The sequence below is a fragment of the Dermacentor variabilis genome, chromosome 1 (genome assembly GCF_050947875.1).
Source record: "Dermacentor variabilis isolate Ectoservices chromosome 1, ASM5094787v1, whole genome shotgun sequence".
Taxonomy (NCBI): Eukaryota; Metazoa; Arthropoda; class Arachnida; order Ixodida; family Ixodidae; genus Dermacentor; species Dermacentor variabilis.
Window position 1 is genome coordinate 249,792,391 of NC_134568.1, and position 26,314 is coordinate 249,818,704.

At 42.3% G+C, this 26,314-nt stretch overlaps 1 protein-coding gene and 1 long non-coding RNA gene across 6 annotated transcripts in view; one reads left to right on the top strand and one right to left on the bottom strand.

Moving 5' to 3' along the window:
• Positions 1-14,806, top strand: part of LOC142560717 (uncharacterized) — a 108,780-nt gene extending 93,974 nt beyond the window's left edge. For both annotated transcript variants that reach the window (XR_012823417.1, XR_012823418.1), the window contains exons 2-3: positions 12,955-13,080; positions 14,439-14,806. This is a non-coding gene — a long non-coding RNA (uncharacterized LOC142560717). The remainder of the gene's footprint in view (positions 1-12,954; positions 13,081-14,438) is intronic.
• The window catches only part of LOC142560705 (uncharacterized), a 91,543-nt gene that overhangs the window by 31,944 nt on the left and 33,285 nt on the right, over positions 1-26,314 (bottom strand). For all 4 annotated transcript variants that reach the window (XR_012823415.1, XR_012823414.1, XR_012823416.1 and 1 more), the window contains 16 exons: positions 17,106-17,216; positions 16,165-16,260; positions 16,009-16,053; positions 15,865-15,947; positions 15,717-15,777; positions 15,557-15,606; positions 15,393-15,457; positions 14,840-14,929; positions 14,194-14,309; positions 12,393-12,533; positions 9,504-9,679; positions 8,962-9,049; positions 8,749-8,856; positions 8,591-8,667; positions 1,034-1,160; positions 827-960 (listed from right to left, as the gene is read on the bottom strand). Coding sequence is in view for 1 of the 4 variants with exons in the window: in XM_075672994.1 (XP_075529109.1) it covers positions 827-960; positions 1,034-1,160; positions 8,591-8,667; positions 8,749-8,856; positions 8,962-9,049; positions 9,504-9,679; positions 12,393-12,533; positions 14,194-14,309; positions 14,840-14,929; positions 15,393-15,457; positions 15,557-15,606; positions 15,717-15,777; positions 15,865-15,947; positions 16,009-16,053; positions 16,165-16,260; positions 17,106-17,216 (1,568 nt within the window). In the remaining 3 variants the exon portion in view is untranslated. The remainder of the gene's footprint in view (positions 1-826; positions 961-1,033; positions 1,161-8,590; positions 8,668-8,748; positions 8,857-8,961; positions 9,050-9,503; positions 9,680-12,392; positions 12,534-14,193; positions 14,310-14,839; positions 14,930-15,392; positions 15,458-15,556; positions 15,607-15,716; positions 15,778-15,864; positions 15,948-16,008; positions 16,054-16,164; positions 16,261-17,105; positions 17,217-26,314) is intronic.

Below are 26,314 nucleotides of genomic sequence, written 5' to 3' on the forward strand. Positions count from 1 at the left end.
TTCATAAAATTTTCAGGCTAATACATTCAAGGTAGAGAACACTGAAATCATTGTGTTTGAATCTACAATTCGGTTCATATGTCTTCCCAGATGGTATTCTTTTTTACACTTTTCTGTAAAAAAAATTAAATTATGGGGTTTTACATGCCAAAACCACTTTCTGATTATGAGGCACGCCGTAGTGGAGGACTCCAGAAATTTCGACCACCTGGGGTTCTTTAACGTGCACCTAAATCTAAGGCTACCCATTTGGCCCACTTCAGGCCAAATGGGTAGCCATTCCTAAGCCATTTGTCCCCTTCATGGGAAGTGACTGGAGCTGTAGACTTTCACTACCCATGTCACCTCGGCAGCAAAGTTGGCTGTTATCTCAGCAGTCTTCTTGAGTGGTTCTTGATAACAAGGGATGAAGGCCTAGCCTGTGGTCAGACGCAGGCAGTTCCCGATGTCACTGCAATAGATGGTAGTGCCATCTCTCACCACTACGGGGGAAAAACACACAGCAAAACATGCCCCACTGTGACAGATGGCACAACCATTCTGTTGCAGAGAAATTACTATCTTTTGATTCGACTAGCACTTGCCCTGGATTGATTGGCATTGCTTCATGCAGCGTAAGCCTTATATGCATCAAATCAGTTTCACTTCAACTTGATTCAAATCAATTTTGGTCAAATCAAAATTGCGAGGGTAGCTTTCAACCTTTACAGTGGATGAAGCTGTTTGTATAGACAAGTGGCGATATCCATGTTCACTATGTAAGAATACCGTCAACCAAACTGATCAACCACCAATGGCAGGCTAAGGAAGGAGTTAAGCGACTTACCTAAAAAAATTTATTGCCCTCTCTACCACATCCAGTGGACAGCCAGCAACTTCAGTTTCTATTTGTATCAGTGCTTCAGTTGCAAATGGTACAGCTTTGCCTGAGAAACTGCTGGATGAATTCAATAGAAGACTCTGTGTGGGAAAAAAAACAACAGTTTTTTGTTGTCCTCGCACTTGAAGGTACTTTTTGAAGCCTAGTACACACCTGCAATAGAATATGAAGCTGGGCATGGTTGGGCAGTCTCGGTCCACGACAAACCAGAACTCGCAGTAAGGTTGCACACAGGCACCTTACACTGTCAACATCAGCAAGAAATCGAAGTAAATCTTGTCTGAAAATGAAGAAAAGTAAATAGGGCACTGTCACTTAAAGAACCAAAGTAGATAATATGGTGTGATCGCGAAGATGATAACATAAAATAATATTCCAAACACAAATTTCATAGTAAATAAATTAGTCCTAGAAATGCAAAAATTTTGGAGTTTCGTTATCAATGCTAAGAGCTTTCAGAACAGTCAAGCATCTTACAAGAAGTCTGCATGTAATGCCTGCGTGTAAATTTATAAGAAGCTATGCTGAAATATTTTTTGTAGTTTGGCAAGCATAAAGACTGAGAAGCACTGCCGATGCCCGTGAATTACCTGGGTGCTCTTGCTCATAGTTTAAGAAGTTTCACTTTTCTTGTCTAGAAGCAAAGGAACTGCGGAATGATTGTACATTGATTTTGCCCATATTGCTAAATATTTTGCAATAAAATTGGCTATGTATACAGAAATGATTAATAGCACGACATAATGCTGCTTTACACCTGATATACAGGGCCCATATTCTGAAACGTTCGCCTTCCGCGAAACTATCGCCTTGGCCACGCCTCCGCCAACGGCGCGCGCGGATTGGCTGTTTTAGCAAAACCAGAAACTAAACAGTGCCATCTTGTAGTTCTGGCTACGTCATTTTAAAGTCATGGTGTCGATGGGTGCCCTCGACATGTATTAAATAGATAAACACGCCTTTTGGCATTCAGTTGGTGGTGAAGTGTAGTAGATATGAGAGGTGGTAGTTTATAGTAGTCTTTTTGGTGGCGTCTTAAACGCGTTGTTTCACAGCAATATTTGTTGATTCATTTAAAATAAAACATTTCACCCTTCGTTTTTCAATTTATCTTACCTAAAGCAGCCGTAGCCAACCAGAGTCAGTGCGCAGAACCTGTACTGCGGCCACTACACTAGAAAACAACACACCCGAGCCGCTCTGCACTCGCACGGCGTGGTCTCTCATGCGATGCAAAGCGTTCGAAAGCACGTGCTGGTAGTGCACGCTGACATCACGGGTAAGCAGCTGCTTGATTTATTGAACGTGACTACTGCAGCGGCGAAACTGTCGCGGAAGGTGAATGTTTCAGAATACGGCCCCAGTATTCTAGAAGTTCCAGGGTTGCCAGAATAATTTCAGGAGCTTTTTGTGTCGTACAAAGAGAGAATGGGTGCTCTACGCATAAGTGAAGCAGCACACTTTAGCAAACATGGTTAGCAGTTGCCACTAGACATTTTGACTGCTGAACATCATTACTGACCTACTAATTAGGTCCAGTACAGCACAAAAGTGCCCACTGTCTAATGCAGCCATGCTGTCTTTCTGTCTCCTAAAATTAAGCCTATCACTTTGCTTTCCACTGCTTCTTCTATCAGTCGCTAACACAAGAACAAGGTTAACCCCTTAGCGGTTTTGGACGAGCCCTGCTTGTCGAAGTCCTCGCGTTTCTAAAGAGTTCAGAGCGGGTGCGGCTCATCTTCATGGTATTTGTTCGCCACTTAAACACTTTGGACAAAAGATACTCGTCGACGGCTTAACCGGTGTTTTGGTTGGCAGATGGCAGTATGCGCCCTGTGATTTCTTTCTTCTTCTACATTTGGAGTGTGTTTTTAGTGTGGCAACTGGCTTTTTCAAAATGGTGTCTGATGGAGGCTACGCGTGTATCGCCGGCCCGTTTTTCTGAAAAAATTCATTTCTTCACCTTCTGATAATGATGGTTCAGACACAGAGTGCACATCATTTAAAGTGAAGACAAACGTGATGACTGCAATGGAGCAGCTCCTCGTATGAAGAAAAAGAGGAAAGCTCACAGGACGACATTGCAAGTGTGCATCTATGGACTAAAATTGACATGAACAGCGTTCCACTAAAGCCTCGACCATTTACTTTTTTTTTTTCTGTACCCTGTCAGAAGTTTACTTTAAGCTTGCCAGCTGAATTGTTTAAATATACTGGGTATTTTCTAGGAGATGAGCTGGTTTTTATAGTCTATGAAACAAATCTGAAAGCAACTCTGCATAACTTCTTGTTTTGAGCTGTACCACACACTGCAAAAGCTCCCTTAGTCAAACACACTGTTGGTATGCACAGTTAACATGTTCACTGCGTTGTGGGTCACCAGTGGGTCACAGTCAGTGCTCCTCCTATGCAGCAGCGAAGTGATGGGCATTCATCTGCTTGCTGCTGCGATAACTTTATGACACTTGAACGCAGAGGTCTGATTTTTGTTGCATGAGATTATAAATAGCCAGACGAATATTTGTCTGATGTTAAATGCTACGACCCACCAGTGACCTTTGACGCACTCAATGAAAACATTCTTATGCTGTGTGCGGCGTGACCCACCGGTGACCCACGCAAGACAACTCTACATCTTGTGCTGCCATGTGAGGTTCAAAATTGCAACATATCTTTTTTATTGCATTGGACATGGGGTGGCGCGCTTGTTTCGAAGAGCGGAGTGGCGGCACATTTTTCAGCTGCGTTGCTTGCAAATATTTGTGTCGCAGTTCTTGAAATACATGCCGTTGGACTAAGCATATGTGTTTTTCCTGCTACTCCCACACTTTTGAGCATGTCTAATGGATCCTCATGCCTTTAACAGACGCAAAAGAAAGCACAACGTAGAGGAAACAAATGAACTTAGTTTTGGCGGGAAGAACGCACCATCAACTTCGCAATCATCGGCTGATGAGTCAAGTGCTTCAGTGTCAGATGTTCAGAACTGGACAGACAGTAAAGTCAGTGACGAAGATAGTGTTTACGAACCATCACAGACCTCGACCAGCACATCGAACAGTGAGTCAGACCTGCCTGATGATTCCGAGGCAGACGATTCAGGCGACAATGCCTCATTTCTCTCAGCCCATCTCTAGAGAAATGGTCACCAGCAATGACCACTTCGCCTAGTGTGACACCGCACTTCAGGCAAGCCACTATCGTTCAGTTGCCATCTAGCCATGATGCCCTGACTTATACTCAATGTTTATTACGGATGATATCTGGCAAATCATGGTCGATGAAACAAATAGGTATGCACAACAAGTGTTGGAGTCAACTACTCCCAAGTCTAAATCGCAGTTGAAGAATTGGGTGGAAACCAATGTCCAAGAAATCAAAGCATTTGCTGGAATACTGATATGTATTGGTCTCGTCAGTCTTCCTTCTCTGAGTCACTACAGTCTAACCTCGATATATCAAACATGCATATATCAAATTATTGCATATATCGAACACTTTCTATGTCACTTGAAAAATCGCATGCATTTTTAATTTTTTATGTTGAACGAGGTCGGACGTAAAATGGATATATTGAACTCTGCCACCCCAGACCACGTGTGCTCTATTGACAGGTGGCAAGCTTTCCTGCGACACCCTCGAAGATAGCGGTGGTGCGATGGGCATTCCCAGCTGCTACGGACTATAGCTGCACACATCAATTACACCGAGGGCGCCATTTGAACGTAGCGGTGTATGCAAGCGGCGGCTTGGCTAGTTCGACAATGTGAATGATGCATTGCATTTGCCACACTGACTCCTCCTCAGTGGCGTGCTTTGCAACTACCACGCCTCGTGAGGAATGGCAGTTTGCTTTCACAAGGACGCGCGACAGCAGACATTCACTGGGCTCACTCATAGACCCCTTGGCAGATGCCACTTTGTTACTGCGAAGGTTGTGGGTTCGGTTCCCACCTGCGGCAAGTTGTTTCTTCATCCACTTTAATTTCCATTAATTTATCGTTTCTTTATTTCATTTATCAAGCACATGTAATTTCCCCTATGTTGTCTTTGGTGTCAGTGTTTGTTGGGTTCTTATGATATGACTAATAAAAATCGGGCCCCTCGGTTAACCCCCTTTCTTCTCCTTTGTTACTGAGAGTGTTTCAAAATGCTTCAATTGATTGACACGGAGATCGCAGCAGGAGTAGCAGCCAAACGAAGATGCTGCCGAGGTTGATCCTGCATGCGCTGATTTTGCCCCGTTCCTAATTTCAACCGAGGCTGTAGCTGCTTTGGAAATTCTATGCTGCAACAGTGGTGCAATAGAATGCACCAGCCTATTGCTTGTAGATCATTTAGACTATGTTGAGAATGCCACGGTTAAGCACGTGGCTGCCGATAAGAAGCAGGCTACACTGCTGTAGTACTTTCAGCCAAAGAAATAAATACTTTGTGTGAAGCTTCAAGTGAGTATTTACTGTGCCCTGATTGGTTCATTGACTGATTTGTATAAGTTCTTTACGCATTTTTAATGTGATTTTATATATTGAACTATTTCACGATCCCCGCACTATTTGATATATCGAGGTTCGACTGTACTAGGCAAAAGGAGACCTGTATGGCGTTGAAATCATTCATAAAAATATGAGCCGTGACCGCTTCTTCCTGCTTTTGAGGTTCTGGCATTTTGTGGACAATGAACTGCTTGCAGAATCGCGGGATCGTGTCTTTAAGATCCGGCCTCTGGTAGAGAAATTGAACAAAAATTTTGCCACTTTGCTTGAGCCAGGAAAGGAGGGTCGTGATCGATGAAACAACGGTGCCCTGGCGTGGTCAAATTTTGTTCAGACAGTATATTCCAGGAAAAGCCCATGAGTACGGAGTCAAGCTCTTCAAAGCATGTACAAAAGACGGTTACATGCTAAAAGTCGACATATATGCCGGAAAGTCTGATCGACAAGTTGGCATCGAACAGACCGATGATGTACCGTATCTACACGATTATAAGTTGACTCGAATGTAAGTCGACCCCCACATATCACGTGACAGGAAAAAAAAAAAGAAGAGCATACCCGAGGGTGCATTCGATAAAGAAAATTTATTAGTAGCTCACATGGTCACTGGACTACTCGTCTTCACTAGTGCTGCCATCACCATCCCTGCTATGCTCCCACAGCGCATTGTCATCCAGCAAAATTCCTCATTTGGCAAACGACCGCACCTCGACATCTTGTGGAACAGCAGCCCACGCCAAATGCACCCAACCACACGCAGCCGTCAGGGAGGCTCTTTTGGCAAGTCCGGTTGGCGTAAGTCCGCGATCTTCTGCCGCCAGCCACTTGTTGTACTCCCATCGGAGCAGGTCCTTAAAAGGCGAAGATCCGAGCTTGTTTCATGACAATGTCGCACTTCAATAGCAGGGACCGATCACGCATTTCAGCAACGTACGCCGCAAGCTTGGCCTACAGCACCGAAAAGCGTCCAGACTTTGGCTCATGGGAAATTCCTCACTTGCCGTCACAGGTGAAAATTTCGCTTCACTGCAGTCGCCATTCTCGCACCACCCGTTCAGAAACATCGAACTTGCAGCCCGCTGCGCAGTGATTTGTTTCTTCAGCGTAAAAGATGACAGCCCTTTTGAACGCTGCTGTGAACGAGTGCCGAATGATTAGTGGGCCTGGAGCACTCATGACTGAAGAAGCATGGAAGTAGCCGGCAGTCAAGTCGAACGCATCAAACCAATGCCTTTGGTCAAACAATAGAGAAAAAATTGGCAGTGGCTTAGCAAGGCTATGCCAGGATATACATAGCGAAAGAAGGCATAGCATGGTTAGCTTTGGTCAATCTTGATTGCAAGTCCAGGTTAGTCTGGTTGTCTAGCTATGTTGTGGCGTTTAGCCAGTTGTTCGGCGCGCTGTTTGTCTGTTTCCTGGGCTATATGTTTCCTCTTAATCTCATTCTGATGTCGATTCCAGGCCTCCTCCTGCTTATCAGAATTGTCGCCGTCCATACTGCCGCCTCAACTGCGGTTGCGGCGCACGCGAGCTCTCCTTTTCAATCCTCCGACATGTTATCAGGCATGCGACGCAGCTGGCGAAGCGAGCAGAGGCAAGCGCAACAATGAGGAATGCGGTGTGACGTCATATCGAACGGCAGCAGCGGAAAGACGCAGCGCTGTGAAGCGGTGGAACACCTGTGGCTTGGTGCTACTAGTGGCGCATGCGCAGTAGTGACTAGAGAGCGAGAGAGAGAGAAATATCCGTGGCGAGGCGCACATTGTGATGTCATGTGCTTCCTTGGAGCACTGCCACGGCGAAATCGCAAGTTCACGGCCCCAGTAAAGCTTTCGCTTTAAAACCTGTGAGCAGTGCCTGCGCTTCCATGAACTACCGATACTTCCCGCAAGTGCCGCTTTTCTGAGGGTGCCGCTTTTCTGAGGGTGCCGCTTTTCTGAGGGTGCCACCGCGAATGGAGCAGTGGCGCTTCCATCAACTATCGACACCCCCCCATAAGTATTGTGTGAACTGTAAAACTCTCACAAATGTTGAACAACCCTTCCGAAAAGTGAACAAACACACGGGATAGCAAAAAGCTACGGGTAGGGCCATAGAGCAAGCATAAAATTGTAACTACGTTGTAGCTCCCGTTGGTCTCGCTTTTTTGGCGGTGCCATGTTTTGGTTTCGATTGTAAGTTGACCTCCCCGCCCCCCCTCTTCAAATTTTCAAATTTTAAAAAATGTGTCGACTTACAATGGTGTAAATACGGTCTGTTCGAAACTCATTCAAAATTACAAAGGAGTTAGGCGCACGCTATACGTAGACAACTTCAACATGAGCTTGCTGCTCACTCTTCGCCTTCTAAAGGAAGACACTTTCATTTGCAGTACAGTTTGCTCAACGAAGAAAGGACTACCAAAAGATGTCATTGAAGCCAAAGTTGCGAAAGGCAGTGTGACCGAACTTCGGTCCAAAGATGGAATGAAGGTACATAAGTGGATGGACAAGAGGCCCGTTCTGATACTCACATCTGTCGCCAAACATGAAGCAACATTGGTGGACAATGGGAAGAAAACGAGGGACGGCGCGCCAACCATGAAACCTCAGGCCGTTTTTTATTACAACGTACCAAAAAAAAGTACCAAAACAAAAAGTGGTAAAACGTACCAAAAATATTTCTGTGTATAATTTTTGTGGATTACTTGTGGCTGGTGTATTTGTACTACAGCATACAATAAACTTCAGTAACCTACATTTATTTATTCTATTAATCAGTTATTTTTTTCTGCCTCAAAGACATGCTTTTTATAACAAGAATATTCACAATCAGCAACAAAGAAAATAAGCATTCTGGGTAAGAAATAAAAAGAAAATCGGCTAAGGGGTTATTTAAGAGCACTTTCACTCAAGGCTCACCAGATCTGTTAAAATATGACAATCCTTCCCATGCTTATTATCTGCCATGCTGACTAGCCAGCCCCAGTGACAATAAAGGTGGAGTGTAGGTACTCCAGCCAACAGTGAAAGGCAAGAGGCACTTTGCCTTTCAGTGACAAAGAATCATTACACTATGTCTGCTAATTAAGAGTTACATTATTCAACATTTAATGTCAGGGTGTGCTAAGGCTGTGTTCAGTAAAATGAAACAGCATTGGCACACAAAAGTCTATAAATAAAGAACCACCATGTGTGCACTTTACAAGTACTGTGTCATGAAGTAGTTTGCTCACCTCATAACTGGTGTAATAGTAGCATTGACACCATCACTTATCTCAGACTCATAGTTCACCCACTCCTGAAGAGACAGCTGAAAATCAAAAGAACGCATCGCTTATGAAAACTGAACGTACAGGAAATGTGGACACTCCTTGACCAAGATGACTAGTACCTTGCCAGGCTGAAGCCAGTCCTTTACAGGTGACTCCGAGCATTGCATCCAAGCATCAGAGTCAATCTCACCAAGTGTACACTCATTCCTCTGTATAACGAACTCAAACTGAAATGACAGCACAGCCAAGACAAAAGCATACTTTGGAGTAAAGCCCACCTTTTTACAATGAAGCAGCAGCACAGCAACAACAAGGTTGTCTCAAAGTAGTACCTTCTTTAACAACACCTCAGGCACATACGGTGGAACTGTAGTACATGGTGCTTGCTTGGATGCTGCTATAAGATACACAGCCGACAACCTGTAATAAAATGACTGCTTAGAAATGCATTTGAACCATTGAGAGCCCATTTTACCTAGGCCAATACTTTCACAAAAAATATAAGAAAAGCATGTCTCATCACCATGACATAAAACAAAGATGGTGCAACCATAGCTCACCAAAATAAATATTTTTAATTTTATGGCTCACTTAGAATCACCAATATCAGATTCAAATCAGTCTCAAATCAGACCCAGCTTTGCTCACTTGGCCTCACAAGCTCCAAGACTCAAGACACTTGCACCTGCTCATTGAATCAAACTCACTTAGGCTCATGAACTCGGCCATACTGAGAATTACTGTACAGTATATGCAAGCTTCGTTGCATTGAACAGCTAAACAAATCTGGCAATGTACAGATGCACATACCAGCAGAATAGCGAATAGCTGATTCCCAGCCCTCTTCACTATAAGCGTAAAACATGCACTCAACTGTAGAAACTGCCTCCTTTCTTGCAATGTGGAAAGTGGGAGCCACAAGAACACAGCCTCCTGCACAGACATGTATGTTGTGCCAGAAACAAAAATTTTGAGAGGCTTGTCTTCCCACATCACTGGTACGGAGAGTAGGAACTGGCTCAAAATTTCGGCTCCTTGTCTATCCATGACCTACATATGAGAAAAACACATAAGTGTTAACATAAAAGAAACTATAAGCAATTTGAAGAGAAATTATACAGGACTCAACAGCACATGTGCAAAACTACTATATTTAGTTCTGGTAGTGACACCTCTGACTATGCCGTTGCTAGTGGCAATCAAATTTGGCAGACTACAAGCTCTTGCTATATATACAGTGGTCCCTATATAAACGAAACTCGCTTAAATGAAAATGTCATATAGACAGGATGAAGGTACCAATATTGGTTAACTACCGATAGGAACAATGTTAAGAAACTTTGTTTAAATGAAGCACTTAGTTTTGTGAACTCTGCTTAAACAGAACTGCGACCAAAAGTGCACCTACCTCATTGGCCATCATACATTTGAAACACGAGCAGGCCGACAAGCATTTAAATGCTTGTCAACCAAGAACATTCAATCCACCAGCCAGTTGCACTGTCGTGTGACGTACGGCTGCTCTGCAGCGTTGACGTTGCTTGGTTTTTGCGACAGTCAAAAAGCTAGAGTGCATAAACAAATAACTTGTGCTAAAGAAGCTGTGATATTCCAAGCGGAGTACAATAACGTCTTTTTTTCACCGCAGTGAAATTACTAGGGTCGACTCTTTTGAAATGAAACAATGTTTTCATAATTTTTGTGCCCTTCACATAATCAAAACTTCTGGTAAATGAAACTTTTTTTTTGTATAACTTCAAGTTCTGCTACTCTACTGTATAAATTTATTCCTATTTATTGGTCACAAACCGAATAAGGAAGGGAAAAGGCAGCATACTGCCTGACTAATCCTACCTTTCTCAAATAAAAATGTTTGTGCAGCTTGTACAGTTTTCACTTCATTACTACGTAAACATTGTTTTCTTTTATGATTTCCAATATATATATTAGACGAGGCATGCATCTGTACCAAGGTTGACAATGGCTTCAAACAGACAGTTCCTGACACAAAATACCTTTAAAGGTCCCCAAACCACCTCCGATAACTCAAAAAGCAATTGCATGCTCCTCTCCAGGATTTGATGTAACCAGGGCAAAAGATGTTGATTGGTCGATTTACGAGAGTCATCAGTTCCGATCCGTCTGCTAGGACGCCTTTGACATGCAATTTCAGGCCCACTCATCCTCATCATCTCGCTTGCCTGTCTAGCACAATCAAATGATTTCACCTCATGTAGTATGTTTCGCACTACGTGTGCGGCGGCAACAGCATGTAGCCGAAAAGTACAGAGTCCAGATAAGTAGAAGTTGACGGCATTTTCAAGCAAGAAAAAAGTGCCAACATAACTTTTGGTTCTGCCGCAGAGTCCACATGTCTTCTTGAGAAGTACATGAGAAAGAGGACCGAGTAGTCGTCGGGTGGGTAGCAAAGGTTAGAGACAAATAACTCTCTCGCCTTCCAGCTCAGAGTAGTTTAGGGGCCCTTTAATGCAGTTTAACTTTTTTGAGATATAAAGGCATTTTATATGATTAAGCAACAAACTGCCTTATATGCATGTAAAATGAAAATGAACATGGCCTACTGTGCAAAGAAAGAAGTTGACAAGTCACTTTAGCATACGATAAAGAAGATGAAGGCGAAAGCCTGCGTGCTCACGAGGCATTCATTAAATTACTTGACATTCTCATTCAAATGCATTGTTACTTCCTATTACTTGTTTTCACCCACCAAAGGTTGTGGGTTTGAGTGCCTTAATTAACTATATTAATTAAAGGTGCCTTAATTAACCCCAAAGGTCATGGGTTCGCCTCCCACCAATGGTCGTGGGTGGTACTATAAATTTTGGTGATATTGAATTTTGGTGCTATAATGCCAGACACTCAATTTTTCGATGACACCGGACAATGGATTTTTTTTACCCACGAGGCTTCCGCCTTAAAAAGAAGATAATCCATGGGTGCACTTCCAGTTCAATGCTCTGCAGTATTTTTAATGGGGGAGTCAGTTGAGGAGGTACCAGAGAGTGTTGTAAGAGGGGAGCTGTTATTAGTGAGTCACTTGAGCTGAGGTGCTACAGCATCATCTGACAAAGGCACAAGGAGGATTTCACTGGTCACTTCATCATGGCACTGGTGATAACTCATCATCTTTTTTAGCTGCACATCAGTCCATTTTAATTATTTTAATTTCTAACCCCTTTTAATGCACCCTTATTGCTGGCCATTGTTCAGGTCTAGACCACCACCAGTGCAGCCAGCAGAATTCTCTTCCTTTCTTTCTTCCAACAATCACAAATAACACTAGCTTTTTCAACAATCAGATGCAAGCTGGTGTAGGAGGTGTTGGCCGACGCCCATGCCAGCATATACGTGTTGTCTCTTTCTCGGACGATGAAGTTTGAGGGGAGAAGGAGATAGCAGAAAAGGAATTTTTACAGGGGGGGGGGGGGTGCAGGAGGAGTGGGGGCTGCCTAGATTAGGTATTTTCCTCACCCAGAAAAGGGTGAATGGGCGACAGGTATAGGGAGAATTTTTAGATTCAGCAATTCAGCAATTCAGCACTTTTCGGTATAAACCAAATTCTTAAAATATGGACAGGCAGGTCCTTTTCAGCATTTATTGGTACTAAATATAAGAAATCCCAATCCCTACACATACCTAATCTTGACTGAACTATTGTTGCTATTTCTGAAGTTGTCATTATGTCCTCAAATGTGTGATAGAAACAGTATATAAGAATTCACTGTATCCAGGCATAAATTACCTGGATGGTTGTAACCTGCCTCCATAAAAATGCAGCCAATAGGTGGACTGTGCTCAGTGAACTTTCCAGTGCCAGGAGGAGGCACTTAATCCAGGGGTGTGGAGGCTGATGGCAACAAGCTTCCCCAGCAAAGTGAAGAAGCTGCAATATCAAGTGTATCATTACAAGACATGCACACCATCCTCACCACCCCATGCTACCTTTCAGCACAAGAATATTCCCATAATGCACACACAAAATAGGTTATGAATTATTGTAGGTTTGTATGCATTATTGATCTAAGTCTCCTGAAAAATAGCATAAAACTGGTCATAAACACTGCCAACCAGGCCAGTGTGTTGCTATGAGGAAGCAAACTGTCACAAATGTTGCTCAAATTTACTGTTTCGAGGTCTTCATTGACGATCAGGCAAGTGATTTATTGTCCAAAGGAGTAGGTAAAGCACTAAGAAAAAAATTTTTGTCTGACATTGTTAGCGTCACCAGCAATTTTAAGCTAGGAAATGGGTCACCCATGTTTAATCATTCCTCATGGTTTTTTTTGTTTTTTTTTTTTGTTCAGGCATGGCACTTAAGGTAAAAAAAAATATATCCGTGGAAGGTATACCTGGGATAAAACCAACAATCATGTGATTCCTAGCCAAGCATTATAACCACTGCACCGCAGCTGCTGTGCTCAAGCAAACAGGTAACATACTTGCACTAGGCACTCACAAATGCTACAGGTTTTCTATCAGGCTCATCTCTTGTACAATACCATAGAGTTGATTGAGATGCAGTGAATGCAACATTAGTGCATGTGCACTTTGGAGCACCTTTTTTTTTTTTTTTTTTTGATGCGCTAGCATTTGCATTGCGTTGCATGTGCAGGTCTGTGAAATTTGACAGTGCGTAAAGCAAATATGCAAGCAAAAACAAAAAAAACAGTGTAGGAGGTGCATTGGGTGATAGCCACCTCACAGAGGACTTGCTGACTGCACGTATCTTGCACATCCTGCTTGCTAATGGATGGCACAGTAAATAGCAAGCATTTGCTGATATATGTTTCTTTAGATTTCGGGGCAAGCTCTTAGCATTGTACAGAAGTTTCCAATTCCTATTCCAGTGGCATTGTAGTTCTCCCAAAGTTTTCCAGGAGTATCTAGGGTTGTCCTAGAGATCACTAAACATGTCAACGAGCGAGTGGCTTTTAAATGCTGTTGTTTACTTTATTAGCTACCATCTCTATAATCATGGTATGGAGCCTCAAATACTCAAATGTGCAAAAAACAATATTTTATATCGTCTTTTAATTCAAGAAGTTTAAAACACACTCTGTGTGCAACTTCATGGCGTAAGGGTTAAGCAAGACTCATTAGATTACAGAAACCACCTACACACTAATTGCAGTGCAGCAGCTCTGTGGCCAAAGTGCAGCATCTTGAGCCATGTACTGCCAGTGCAAAAGAAACATGAGCATAGCAATTCTAGTAACAGAAATGTTGCCCAGGCATGTTAAACAAGTGTGAATAAAGGCTTGCTTGATATTGATGTATCACATAATGAAGTTCAAGTAAAACACACTTATGCTACATGTGCCAAGCATGATTGTTTGATTTTCTTGCTCTGATTTGAATTTTTCTATCTGGATTTCATTTGCTGAGTGTGTCTGCTGATACATTACACACCTCTGCATGAGCTCACACTGGCTAAAAAGGCCATACTCAGCCTGGCCCAGTGCATGAGCTGAGCCCAGGCTATCCCACTCCCACTTGTTTATGAATTTCATTGTTGATTTTATAAGTGTATATTACAGACTCACCTCAAACATTTCCTTTGAGTAAGGAAGTTCTTGTTCAAGATTCAAGGCATTTTCCAGAACTTCTAGATAATTTTTTTTAACTTCCTCAATAATTCTCAAGACGATGACTTCACAGTCTGGAGTGCAAAAAAAAAAAGTATCCATAAAATCAGCTGTAACAAGTTAAAACACAGTACCATATTGTTTAAGTTAGACTTTTTTATATCTTGTAAAGTTTGAAAAAATATTTCCACTTCTCTTTGCAGGGAACAAATGCTTACCACCTGGGGGAACCTCACAGCCATAAAAGAAACAAATATGACAAATTCCACAGGAACTTCAGGTTACAGGAAGACGGAAAGCTCAACACATGCTGGGAACATGAAAACACACAAAAGCAACCACAGATTGACAGTAGCTGCTCAATACATTCTGCTACAACAGACGCCTAGCACAAGTACTTGTAACCATAGAAGCAGCCTTTATTGCGTTTTACATTAAAATTAGCCTGAATTCCATGATGCCAGTAGAAGTATTCATGCACAATTGTCATTAGCAGCTGTTGCAAGTGTGCATGTTTATCAGACTACAAGCTTTCGAGGAAAACACACATGCACGCACACATATGCACACACACACACACAACAAAAAAAGAATATTAATTCACCTTTATTTGGCAGTGATCCAGATCTGAGCTGAGCAAGCAAATGCTCGGCCAAAGGAACTGGCCTGTTCATTTCTACATCACATGTATCATCTGGAAAAAAAGGTATCCTACTCAAATGGCTGTGAAATAAGTCATAACAGTCTGTATTCCTCATGCAGTTGCAACTTAAGAGAACTCTGTGTCTGCATTGTGGCTGTTTTATGTGCAATGAAAGCAACCTCTTGATATGCTCAGACACCTGCAAGAACAGTAACAACCACTAGTATTTATGTTTCCCATATAACTGAAGATCATATCAAATTGACCTATTCAGTTGAACAACATTATTTTTTCATTTCCCCTCCTTATTTCGCAAATCAGGTCTGAGCACAGTAATCATACCTATGTCATATTTTACATCAAAAAGTGCCATTTACATAAAAAGGGGCAGTCACCCATGGAAAAAAACATGACAATATAATTTATGAATACAAGTCACTAATATTATGCTGTTTACTGCTTTTCTTTTCAGGGTGCCAAAAGTAGATAGAATGCACAGGTCCAAAAATTTTACCAGTTTCTTTCTTGTTGCAGTCATCGACAAACCTATCATATCGCTCCTGAGAAATTTTTCCATGCCTACAAATGCAAAAATAAAAGCACGAACAACACCGTAAGAATCATGTGTAAGAGGTTTTACTTAAGCATATCACCATCACAGGTACAAGGTTAACATACTGGAGCAGTCCTTGGACCATGCTGCACACAACTCCACGATGCTCTGGAAACTGGGCAAGAAAAACCAGTTGCAAAGAAAAAAAAAATGCAATGATATCAACACCATCTATGCTATCAACACCATTGCAAGTGAAGACATTTCAAATTAAAAGGTGATTACATTCTTAGGATTCAGGAGGACTGGAAGAAACTGTCCTGTAAAATATGGCTTCTTGAAGATGCTGAAATGAAAATGGCCAAATATGTAGCATTTCTCACTTGTTGAATACTTCATATCCAGGTGTACAGATCTGAACTCCCTTACATACCTGGCCTCTATGACAGCCCTTGGTATCTTTCCTTTTGCTGCAAAATCTTCAATAGATTTCTGAACAAAGCCATGAGCCTGGGCCTGTTATTGGAAGTGCTCAGTGAGTGACAGTCAGTTATAAGAAGGTCACATCTTCACTTACCAATTGCTCCGCATCTTCAGAGAAGGCATTTCTTTCGTCAGCTATCTGAATGTATTAAAGAAAAATAGAGAGAAAGAAAGTAAGAAAACAAAATGACAGTCAATTACTTCTCCCATGCATTAACCAAGATGCACATCCACATGTGTCAAGGCGAACCTCAAAGTCCTGCAGGCGCGTCTTAGCCAATGCCACATAGTCATGATAAATCACACGGCACTTTGGTGATGCATGAGCAGGCTTCTGGAGGTGCACCTGCAAGGGCATACCGAACAGTCTGTAATAGTCAAAATAATTTTTAAACATAGCCTTGCCAAGACAACTTTCAAAACAGCCATACAAGTCCAAATATAATTTTCTTTTTTTAAATGAGTAATTGACCCTGCGAGGCAGTAAATTAGGACCCTGATGGAACATTTTAGCATGGCACTACATGCAATTTGTTACTGCAACATGCAATATGGGTCCTGATACACGTGCAGTTTGTCCCACCTACACAAGCATTGCTGTAGTGGATCTTGCTATGATGAAACATTTTATTTTGAACCTGCACCTACGGTTGCATTATGCATCATAAGTTCACATATGCTGATTATGGTGAATCAGTGTTATGCAGCAGAATGTATGCAAAATTTGACATTGAATGTGTAGTGAAAGCGCCAGTGCATCTGCCTTGTGCATCATGCCCGGGTCCCCAGTGTAGTGAAAACGATGCGATGCATAAAGCAGAGAGAAATGGAGAGTGTCTGTTTTTATTCTCCTCTCCCCATGTCGTCCATGCTTAATCTACGGCGGCACTCAAGCAATCTTTGTCATTGCCAGCACTGGTGTGACACCACAAATGAAATCCATAAATGTACTTGTGTAAGGACTACACTATGTAGACTTCAATGATGTATTTTGAAATAAAAGTTTCGTTCGTGTCACTGCATGTGTTGAGGAAAGCAATAGTGTGATTCAAATTGCAACATATTTTCTATTTAATATTAATAACACTTTATGCAAAATGCTAGTTACTATGCTATCTTCCTGCATAAAGAAAAGATGAAGAAGGAAAATACTTACAGATTTTGCGTAATATAGATGCTGCATAGACATACCTTTAAGTATTTAGGTTGTTCAAATGGAACCATTTCACTTAAAAATTTCACTAAGAATGCAAAAGTTCTTGAGCTGCTTGCATATGTTGTATCAGAAAACCCAAAGTATTTCTGAAATACAAAAAAGGAATGAATGCTACCATGTATACTTGCCCACTATCTTTTACTAATTTTTGGTATTTATGAGTATTTCCACCACGCACACTGTACTTGTCATTACTTGAAATACACAACCTGTGTGACCAAATTAAGAAAGCGATAAACACAAGACAAAGTGGTGACCTGGGTGAGTTGGTGAAATGGATTTTCCACTAGAAGACGCAGACAAAGATAGGGAGGCCCCGTACCCCCTTTCTTGTCCGCGTCTTCTAGTGCAAAAACCATTTTGCAACTAATACAAGGGTCATTCATAAAGTTTGTACTGTCAACACCAAAAATTGGAACTGCAGTCAATCCCGAATATATTTAATTATTGTCTATATCAAACAGATGTAATATCCCTTTATAAAACCAATGCAAAAGTATAGCACTGTTGTATGCATGTGTCTAACTCCCGTTCACCATGCGGCACATTCTATATATACAACACTGCAAGTACACTTCTAACAAGGCAACAATCACTTCTCATGCCAACGAAATATTCAATATTGACAAAATGACACTGTCTTGTCATATGCTACCAAACAAGAAACTGCATCTGATGCACGGTACATGCCATGGAGGGGACTGGTGCTGTGACACTTTTATTATGCCTTTAAGTAATGTTTACTTTGCCTAGTTCACCATGGTTTCATGTTGGTCGGCTGGCCTGTCAGCCGGGTGGTATCTCACAAGGTATGTTTGCGGATATATATATTACCACTGGTATTTAAAGAGGTCCTGAACCGCTCCTCATGCTTGGTGAAAAAACATAGTCTGCGGATAGCATATGCTGCTGTGAACATCTCAGCCAAGTTTTGCTGCCGCATGCAGCACGTTGAGCTCGCAAGTGGAGAGCGAAGTCACCTTTCTCTCGAATGCTCTCTTTTCCACAGAAGCCTACTCTTCATTCTCTTCTGGATGCTTTCTTTCGTAATAAAGTGAATTCCCATAAGCAGCTGCTATTGACCAATAGCTGATGTCAATCAAGAAGGATGTTTGGATCAGTGCATTTCTTTCTACTGTTACTGTGTATACCTATTGACGAAGTTCAATAAACAGGCAAAAGTAAGCAAAAATGTGCTTTCGAATTTCGATAATAATTACATACTTCCGGAAGAAGCCAATTATCATCTGCTCACGTACACTCTGCCGCGGCCACCCACATACGAATTAAACTTTGGCCACCCTGCTTATTGGAGTTGTAGCCAGCAGCTGTCGCTAATTTCGACTAGTTTTGAATGCTGAACTACCCTCGAACCACGCAAAATTTAAGGTTAGACCACACACACACTTGCCAGTGCACGCTCACTCCTGGCTACTCCTGGTTAGATGCCTTGGCAGTAAGTGATAGCGCTTGAAAAATGCACAAGTTGGATGTGGCTACTACTCGTCAGTCAAGCTGGTGAAGGGCAAAGCCAGAGGACTTCCAGATAAGAAACAATACGGGGTAGGATTCCTAATCCATAAGGACATAGCGGGCAACATTGATGAATTCTACAGCATTAAAGGGACCAACAACTGGCCAGAATTAGTTGAGACGTTGATGGAAATGAAATGACCATGATTTATAGTGATAGAATTTAGCACACTGTTCGCAATTTAAGTAGGAATTATAATTTTAAATTGGCAAAGAAAATTTCAAAAACCATTAAGTGCGAGGCCTGGCGGTGAAATATTGCTACTTCAGATGTAGTCTGTTAGATACTGCATGTAAGTCGACTGTTATTAATTACAGCATAAATATTGCTTAAAATTGCAGTAAGTATATTATTAGACCCTTGCGCATTATTCTATGCTTCGGAAATAAAAATATCGCACGTGGCTGTGGCAGCATGCTGAACTCCGTAGCATGTGTAAATGCATCATTTTGTTTTCGATCCGATTGGTTTCGTTTTGACTGGTTAAATATCAAAGCAGTTGGACAGGAAACCATGAAAACACGTAGCTATTATCGTAGAAATACTTTAACAATTCGGAAAACATGAATTGCAGGAATATGGACTCAACAAACAAAATCATGCTTTGTCACAGCTACGGCCACACTTGTAATCTACCTCCCACTAATGCCGGCATATAATCGCTATAGAGCTCACCTATCACCGTTTTCAGCATACTTCTCGTGAACTACATCCTCACTGCAGATAAAAAAATTCTGATAAAAAATGTTCCATGGCATTTTCCACATTAGCACTTAATGATCAGACACTCTGATTGGTAAGCTCTCCATTGCACTAAAAAAAATGGATACCATGAAAATTGGTAGTCAGTCCCTTTAATGAGAGGGTAGCAGTAGTTATAATAAAGCTAAATAGGAGGTATTTCATTTTTTTCATTTCATTTATTATGCCCTTCAGGGCCAAGGTAAATACAAAAGAATGAAGAAGCCAAATACAGTTCAGTAAAGTGGAAGGTTGGGCTAGTTGGTTATTGATCATCGTAGCTTGCTGGTGAAGCAGCGCACTGACACGGACACAGTGAAGACACACAAGAAAAGACGACACTCGCTGCGAGTGTCGTCTTTTCTTGTGTGTCTTCACTGTGTCCGTGTCAATGCGCTGCTTCACCGGCAAGGTATGAAGACAAATACAGTTGGTTACATGAGTGTTTAAATGGCACCTGTATATACAATATTAGCTAAGGCTTCACGGAACTGTTCATAATTAGTAAGGCCTACAACTTCGGCGGGAAGATAGTTCCAATCACGTGAGGTTCGCGACAGGAATGATAGCGAAAAACTTTTAGTGTTACATGACAAAATGCCAAATTTGTACTGATGATCAATGCGACAGGATAGATAAATTGGATGGTGGATCAGGTAATCTCGTTGAGTATGATGATGGTACAACTAGTGGAAGAGGGCAATACGAGACACTTTTCTGTGAGATGCCAATGATGGGAGGCAAAGATTAGATTTCATGTTAGTTATACTCACTGTGCGGTTGTAGTTAGCAAGAATAAAACGTACAGAGTTATTTTGAACCATCTCGAGATCAGTGATTAGGTTTTCATGAGCAGGGTCCCATACTGGAGTCGCGTATTCGAGTTTGGGTCGTATTAAAGTTTTATATAGCAAAAGCTTCAAATTAGTAGGTACGTTGAAAAAGTTGCGATGTAGGTAGCCAAGCATGTGATTAGCGTTTTTAATTATGTTCTCAGTATGAAGAGACCAGTTGAGGTTAGAAGTGATGTAAACACCAAGATATTTATATGAAGAAACTGACGACGGTATGCTATGTGTTTTCCTAGACACACGCATGACTTTGCATTTGTTAATATTTAGCTCCATTAACCATTCATTGCACCAGTTCCCTATAGTGGTAAGGTCCGACTGAAGTAATTCAATATCGTTAGCATTGGCAATTTCTTTGAAAATGACACAATCATCAGCAAACAGATGGATATGGGAGTTGATAAGCGAAGGAAGATCATTAATGTAAATTAGGAACAATAGGGGTCCAAGGACAGAACCCTGTGGAACACCTGAACAGACCTCTGAGAATAGAATAAAGGTAGTACAAACCTGCGCTCCAACCTCCAATCACAATGATGAAGAAATAGAACAGAGCGATGAGAAAAGTGAAAACTCAGTATACTGTAGTCATGGGCAACTTCAATGCAAAAGTGGGGAAAAAGCAGGCCTGTGAACAAGCAATTGGCAACTACGGCATAGATTCTAGGAACACTGGAGGAGAGATCTTGGTAGAATTCATGGAAAGCGATAAGCTCCGAATAATGAATACTTTCTTCAAGAAGCATAGCAACAGGAAGTGGACCTGGAAAGGCCATAATGGAGAAACAGGAAATGAAATAGATTTCATACTCTCTGCTGATCCCATAGTGCAGGATGGAGAAGTGTTAGGTAGGTTAAAGTGCAGTGGTCACAGGTTAGTGAGGTCTAGGATTTCCCTCAATATCAAGAGAGAAAGAGTGAAATTAGTAGAGAAGAAGCAGGCCAATCTAGACGCAGCAAGGGTAAAAGCAAACCAATTCAGGCTGGTGCTTCCAAACAAATATGCAGCTCTAGAACAGAGAGATGAAGATTACATAGAGGTAATGAATGAAATCGTAACTAGGCTGGCTTCAAAAGCAGCAAGTGAAGTGGGAGGTAAAGCACCACACAAACAGTAGGTAAGCTCTCCCAAGCAACAAAGGACCTAATAAAGAAATGACAAAGCATGAAAGTGTCCAACTCAAGAGATCAGATAGAATTCGGGGAATTATCAAAACTGATCAACAAGGCGAAAGTAAGGGGTATTCGAAATTATAACGTGAGGAAGACTGAGGAAGCAGTAAAATATGGATGCAACATGAAATTAGTGAGAAGAAAACATGGCATAGGACAAGCCAAAATTATGCACTGAAAGATAAGTAGGGTAACATCACAAGCGATTTCGAAGATATAGTAAACAGCAGAATTCTATACTGACATGTACAGTACTTGGAGTAGCCAAGCTACCACCATTTGATACAGGATACAGAGGTTCCATCCATAACTAGCAATGAAGTTAGAATGGACTTGCAAGACATGACATGGGAAAAAGCAGCGGGAGAAGATGGAATAACAGTATACTTAATCAAAGATGAAGGAGACATCATGCTTGAAAAGCTTGCGGCCCTTTATACAAAATGTCTTGGGACTTAAAGGGTTCCAGAGAACTGGAAGAATGCCAACGTTATACTAATCCACAAAAAGGGAGACGGTAAATAATTGGAAAATTATAGGCCCATTAGCTTACTTTAGTATTAAATAAAATATTCACCAAGATAACTTCTGATAGAATAAGGGCAACACTTGACTTCAGTCAACCATGAGAACAGGCAGGCTTCAGGAAGGGGTACTCTACAATGGATCACATCCATGCCATCAATCAGGTAATCAAGAAATATGCTGAGTACAATCAACCTCTCTATATGGCTTACATAGATTATGAAAAGGAATCTGATTAGTAGAGATACCAGCAGTCATAGAGATATTGCGGAATCAAGGAGTACAGGAGGCTTACATGAATATCTTCGGAAATATCTACAAAGACTGCACAGCTACCTTGGTTCTCCACAAGAAAAGTAGAAAGATACCTGTAAAGAAAGTGCTCAGGCAAAGAGACGTGACCTCTCCAATGCTATTCACTGCGTGCTTAGAAGAAGTATTCACACTATTTAACTGGGAAGGCTTAGGAGTGAGGATTAACAGCGAATATCTCAGCAACCTTCAGTTTGAAGATGAGATTGTCCTGTTCAGCAACACTGGGGACGAATTACAACAAATTATTGAGGACCTTAACAGAGTGAGTATAAAAGTGGAGTTGAAGATTAATTGCAGAAGACAAAGATAATGTACAATACAAGGAAACAGGTGTTCAAGATCGCCATTCAGCCTCTAGAGTCCATGAAGGAGTATGTTTATCTAGGTCAATTACTCACAGGGTACCTTGATCATGAGAAGGAAACTTGCACAATAATAAAAATGGGTTGGAGTGCTTATATGGCAGGCATTGCCAGATCCTGACTGGGTGCTTACCACTATCATTGAAAAGAAAGGTGTACAATCAATGCATTCTACCAGAGCTAACATATGGGGCAGAAACTTGGAGGGTGACACAGAAACTCAAGAACAAGTTGAAGACCGCGCAAAGAGCGATGGAACGAAAAATGCTAGGCATAACGCTAAGTGACAGGAAGAGAGCAGTGTTGATCAGAGAGCAAACATTAAGAGGAAGAAATGGAGTTGGACAGGCTATGTAATGTGTAGGATGGATAACCGGACTATCAGAGTTACAGAATGGGTGCCAAGAGAAGGGAAGCACAGCCGACAAATGGCAGAAAACTAGGCGGGGTGATTAAATGAGGAAATTCGCAGGCACAAGCTGGAATCAGTTGGTACAGGACAGGGGTAATTGGAGATCGCAGAGAGAGGCTTTCGTCCTGCAGTGGACATAAAATAGGCTGCTGCTGATGATGACTACCCGTCAATCAAGCTGGCAAAGGACAAAGCCGGTCTGCACCACGTAGCATGGTCAGCTGTAGCATATGAGGGTGAGCATGCACTCAAGCCCTGTTGTGCACAAAGCAAACACTGTGCATACACACTACAGTTGCATGTAGCTGCGGTCTTCTACGTAGCATAGATACTGCGGCTGGCACAGTGTGCCACCATGGGCCCATTAGCTAAGTGCACTGCGGCTTGCTGAGGACAACCGCATTTGGCTTACATGTGGCACATCGTAGGCACCAAAACCAGAAGTAGTGGCATCTACATTAACATCCAAAAGCAAATTTCATCTGCGCACCACGGTGACGTTTAGAAGGCGGAGCATTGTGGGTACGCCCCGCTCCGCCGTAGTCCTTGCAGTGCAAGGCATTGAAGAAGGAACTGGAGCACAGTGAAGAGCGTATTTGATTGCCAATAACTCCACTGCTGCTGAACACAGTGACATACTTTTTAAGGCAAAGTATTTCTGAAATAGCCCATTTTAACTTCAAATGCATTTCTCCTCTTCTATAAGAAGTGGTTCAGGGCCCCTTTAATAACCACAATATGTTGATCTACAAAGTAGTGCGAGTGGGCACACTTCTGTCCTATGTAACCAAGCAATATATCATGATGTAAAACCTGTACATATCTCTAAAGCACACAGACCTCTTAATGGAATAGCACACAACATTAAACGCTTTATTTGATTTTCTTAATTTGGGCTATCTTATTTCTATAGGAGTCCTAAAATACTTTTTATTGAAGTTGAGAAATGCATTTAGCATTTAAAAAAGACTATTTCAGGAATACTTTGCCGCAAAAAGTACTTCAACGCATTCAGCAGAAGCGAAGTTATTAGCAATGAAAGATCACCTGTAATCCCCTTTGCGGTGCTCCCAATTATTCTTCAATGCCTTGCACTACCAAGGCTACAGTTGAGTGGGGTGGTGCCCACAACAATCCACCTACTCAAAGTCACTGTGGCGGGCAGTTCAAATTTGATTTTGTATGCTCACATAGAACCCACTTCTTCTTATTTTGGTGCCTACGACGCACCAAACTCTTACGCTATCTCTCAGCTCACGGTTGAGTTCATGGTGTCTCATCCCTTTGCTGTGCTACAGTGTACTAGATAGCAACACACAGCTATTCTCGCACCGAGTGACATGAGAGGCACATTTCCTTTCGCACTTATCTCTACAACAGTTGCACAATTTCTGAGGGTTGAACAAACGTCCTTCACGTTTGCTCGTTTGAGTAAATCAGCAGCGCGCATATCGGCTAAGCGATGGATGCCACACTCCGGACTCGCATTGAAAGGATTCCCAACATAATGAGCTTTGACCATAATGGCGACACGCAAGAGTGTGCAACTTGGGAAGAAAATGACCTGTTCGACAGATGTTAGCGTTTGGGCATCACCAAGCACCAACATCACATCACCTACAGATACCAATCAGAACATGCTGTTGTCCTCAGCGAGCCATAGCAAGCTTAGCAAGCACGCTTGTCGCAGCACCACGCAGTGACCAACATGCAACTACATGTAACTGCAGCTACATGAAACTGTAGTAGTTAACTATGTGCATGAGTGTGCATTTGCGGTCATGCGCTCCAGTCTGGATGTGCTATCTGGTGTGGACCAGCTTTGTCCTGCACCAGACTGACCAAAGGATAGTAGCCACATCCAAATTGCGCATTTTGTGCAATAGCTCAATAGGAAGTGAAGTCTGCCAAAGCAGCTTCCCTCTACTTTTCTTCAATGCCAGCCAGATGCAGCCGATCTGACCATTCACCACCTTCTTCTATCGTCCTTTCCTACTCTACCCCGTTGGCTAGCGTTCGCACCTGCTTTACGGTCGTGGGGGAGAGTACCATCTAGGTAGCGCCTCATGACGGAAGTCGGAGGAAGCCTGTCAGATGCGTGATAACCTGACAGACGTAGGGACGGCACGTCTACTGCTTTTCCATCAGAAAAGCAGTGGTGCACACTCAGATGCACACGTGACGCAAGCAGCCGTGCCATCTGGGTAGCGTCGCATCGCGGCAACTCACTGAACTAAGGTGCACCAATGGCTCCCATTGGGGGGCTAGCGATTGCATTGGCATTGAAAAAATGGAGGAGGCGATGGCCAAGGCATCTAGCCAGGAGCTGCCAGGAGTGAGCACGTGCTGGCAAGTGTGTGTCTGGTCTGACTTAAGTTTTGCACAGTTCAAGGCTAGTTGACTGTTCAAAACTAATAGAAATTAGCGATACCCGGCAGCTACGAGACTGATAAGCAATGTGGCCAAAGTTTCATTCCTACGCAGGTGGGCACGGCCGAGCATTAGCAGATGATAGTCAAGGATAGTACGACAGTCGTACTTCCGGAAGTACGTAATTCCTATCGAAATTCAAAACGTAGATTTGCGCTTACTTCAGCCTGTTTATTAAACTGCAGCAATAAATATACGCAGTAATGGTAGGAGGAAGCAGACTTACCCGAGCATGCTTCTTTACTGATGTCAGTTATTGGCCAATAGCAGCAGTGTATGAGAATCTGCTACATGAAGAAATATGGTGGCCCGAAAATAGTGAGGAGGCTTCCGTTGAAAAGGGAGTGCTTGAGAAAAAGGTGACTTTGTGCTCCACTTGCGAGCTCCTCATGCTGCACACAACAGCAAAATTTGGCTGGCATGTTCCCAGCAGCGTATGCTATCTGCGGGCTGTGTTTTTTCACCAAGCCCGAGGTGTGGTTCAGGACCCCTTTAGAAATTGTGTGTGCGCCATCAGATGCTCCGGCTTATATACAGTAGTGAACAGAAAGACATGGTGGTATTTTGCATTTGGGTCCTGTGAGCTAAATTGAACATAATGTTGGTGCTGCGTTATGCCAGATTGCTAGCCTAAGGCAATAGTCTTGTAATCTTATCTTATTCACAGTGCATAGCTCACCCACTGTACACGCAACTTGCATATTCCACTCATGCATCACAAAAAAACTGTATACTATATCAACCAGTATGTCAATATGTGTGTATGCTGGTGAGGGAAATTTTAAGGATAGGTGGGCAGGTTAGCTGAGCAAAAGGCTTGGCATGCTACTACAGGTTTAAT